This window comes from Antrostomus carolinensis, unplaced genomic scaffold, assembly GCF_000700745.2.
Source record: "Antrostomus carolinensis isolate BGI_N321 unplaced genomic scaffold, ASM70074v2 scaffold50695, whole genome shotgun sequence".
In the NCBI taxonomy this organism is placed as follows: Eukaryota; Metazoa; Chordata; class Aves; order Caprimulgiformes; family Caprimulgidae; genus Antrostomus; species Antrostomus carolinensis.
Window position 1 is genome coordinate 4,242 of NW_010315297.1, and position 990 is coordinate 5,231.

A 990-nucleotide genomic window follows, 5' to 3' on the forward strand; every position below is an offset into this window, starting at 1 on the left:
GATTTACAGAATCCCAGAAGAACCAAGGAACAACAGCAGTGCACCTAAGGGCAGGAGGAGAGCAGGTGAGGACCAGGGATCTAGCAGCAAAAAGATCTGAAGGTGCTCAGGGGATTCAGAAGAGCAGGAAGGCTACGCTCAAAGGTAGCAGCAGAAAGGAAAATTTAAGAGCGTAGGTCCCAAGAGGTCTGAGAGAGGAACTGCTGCTCCTCTCTACGTCATGTCCCATGTCACTTTCCTCCCCATCACCACCTTTACACCACTGCCTTCCCTGTTCCCATTGTCTGCAGGCAGTGAAACAAACACAGAAAGCAGGGGATGAAGTGGAATGGAAAGGGGAAGACCTAGAGTCCATCCAGAGCAGCTAGGGAACCTGCAAGACTCCCTTACTGCAGAGCAAAGACTCTGGTTGCACTTTGACCCTGCCCTCAGCACTGTTGCCTGCAGCTGCCAGAGGTCAGATCTCCCCCTCACCAAAGGGTCCTTGAAGTACATGAGCCTGCGGTGATCCAGCGTGAACCAGCGCTTCTTAAAAGCCTCTCTCTGCTGTGAAGGGAAGAGGGGACATATGTAAGGGGACAGTGCCCTCTGCCGCAAGCAGTGCGAATGGATACCCAAAGTTCACCCCAACCATTTGAAGCAAGCCTTAAGAGCAACCTCCGCCTCACCCTTTCTGAGCTGAGAGTGGGGGATCGGGTTTTTCAGTCCCAACTGCTGTCCCCAACTCTTGGACTTCTGTGAAGGACCCCAGAGTTGAGACAGGAGAAATCTAAACGCTAAATACCTGTAAGGTCACGCACACACAGACACATGCAGAGAGATCTGTTGTTCTGGGAGAAAGCAGGGACTCTGGCTTCATCTACTTTCACATGTGTCCTTCCCCTTCCTTTTATTCTCCCCTCCCTTGGTGCACACACACTGTTCCCACGAGTGTCTAAAGAGTCAGGGGGGAATGGGGAAACAGCAGGAGAAAAACATTGAAGTAGGGAA

General features: G+C 51.8%; 1 protein-coding gene across 1 annotated transcript in view; it reads right to left on the bottom strand.

Moving 5' to 3' along the window:
• Positions 1-990, bottom strand: part of LOC104524889 (arf-GAP with dual PH domain-containing protein 1) — a 6,514-nt gene that overhangs the window by 386 nt on the left and 5,138 nt on the right. The window contains exon 9 of the mRNA XM_010167897.1: positions 475-546. Coding sequence (XP_010166199.1) covers positions 475-546 — 72 coding nt within the window. The remainder of the gene's footprint in view (positions 1-474; positions 547-990) is intronic.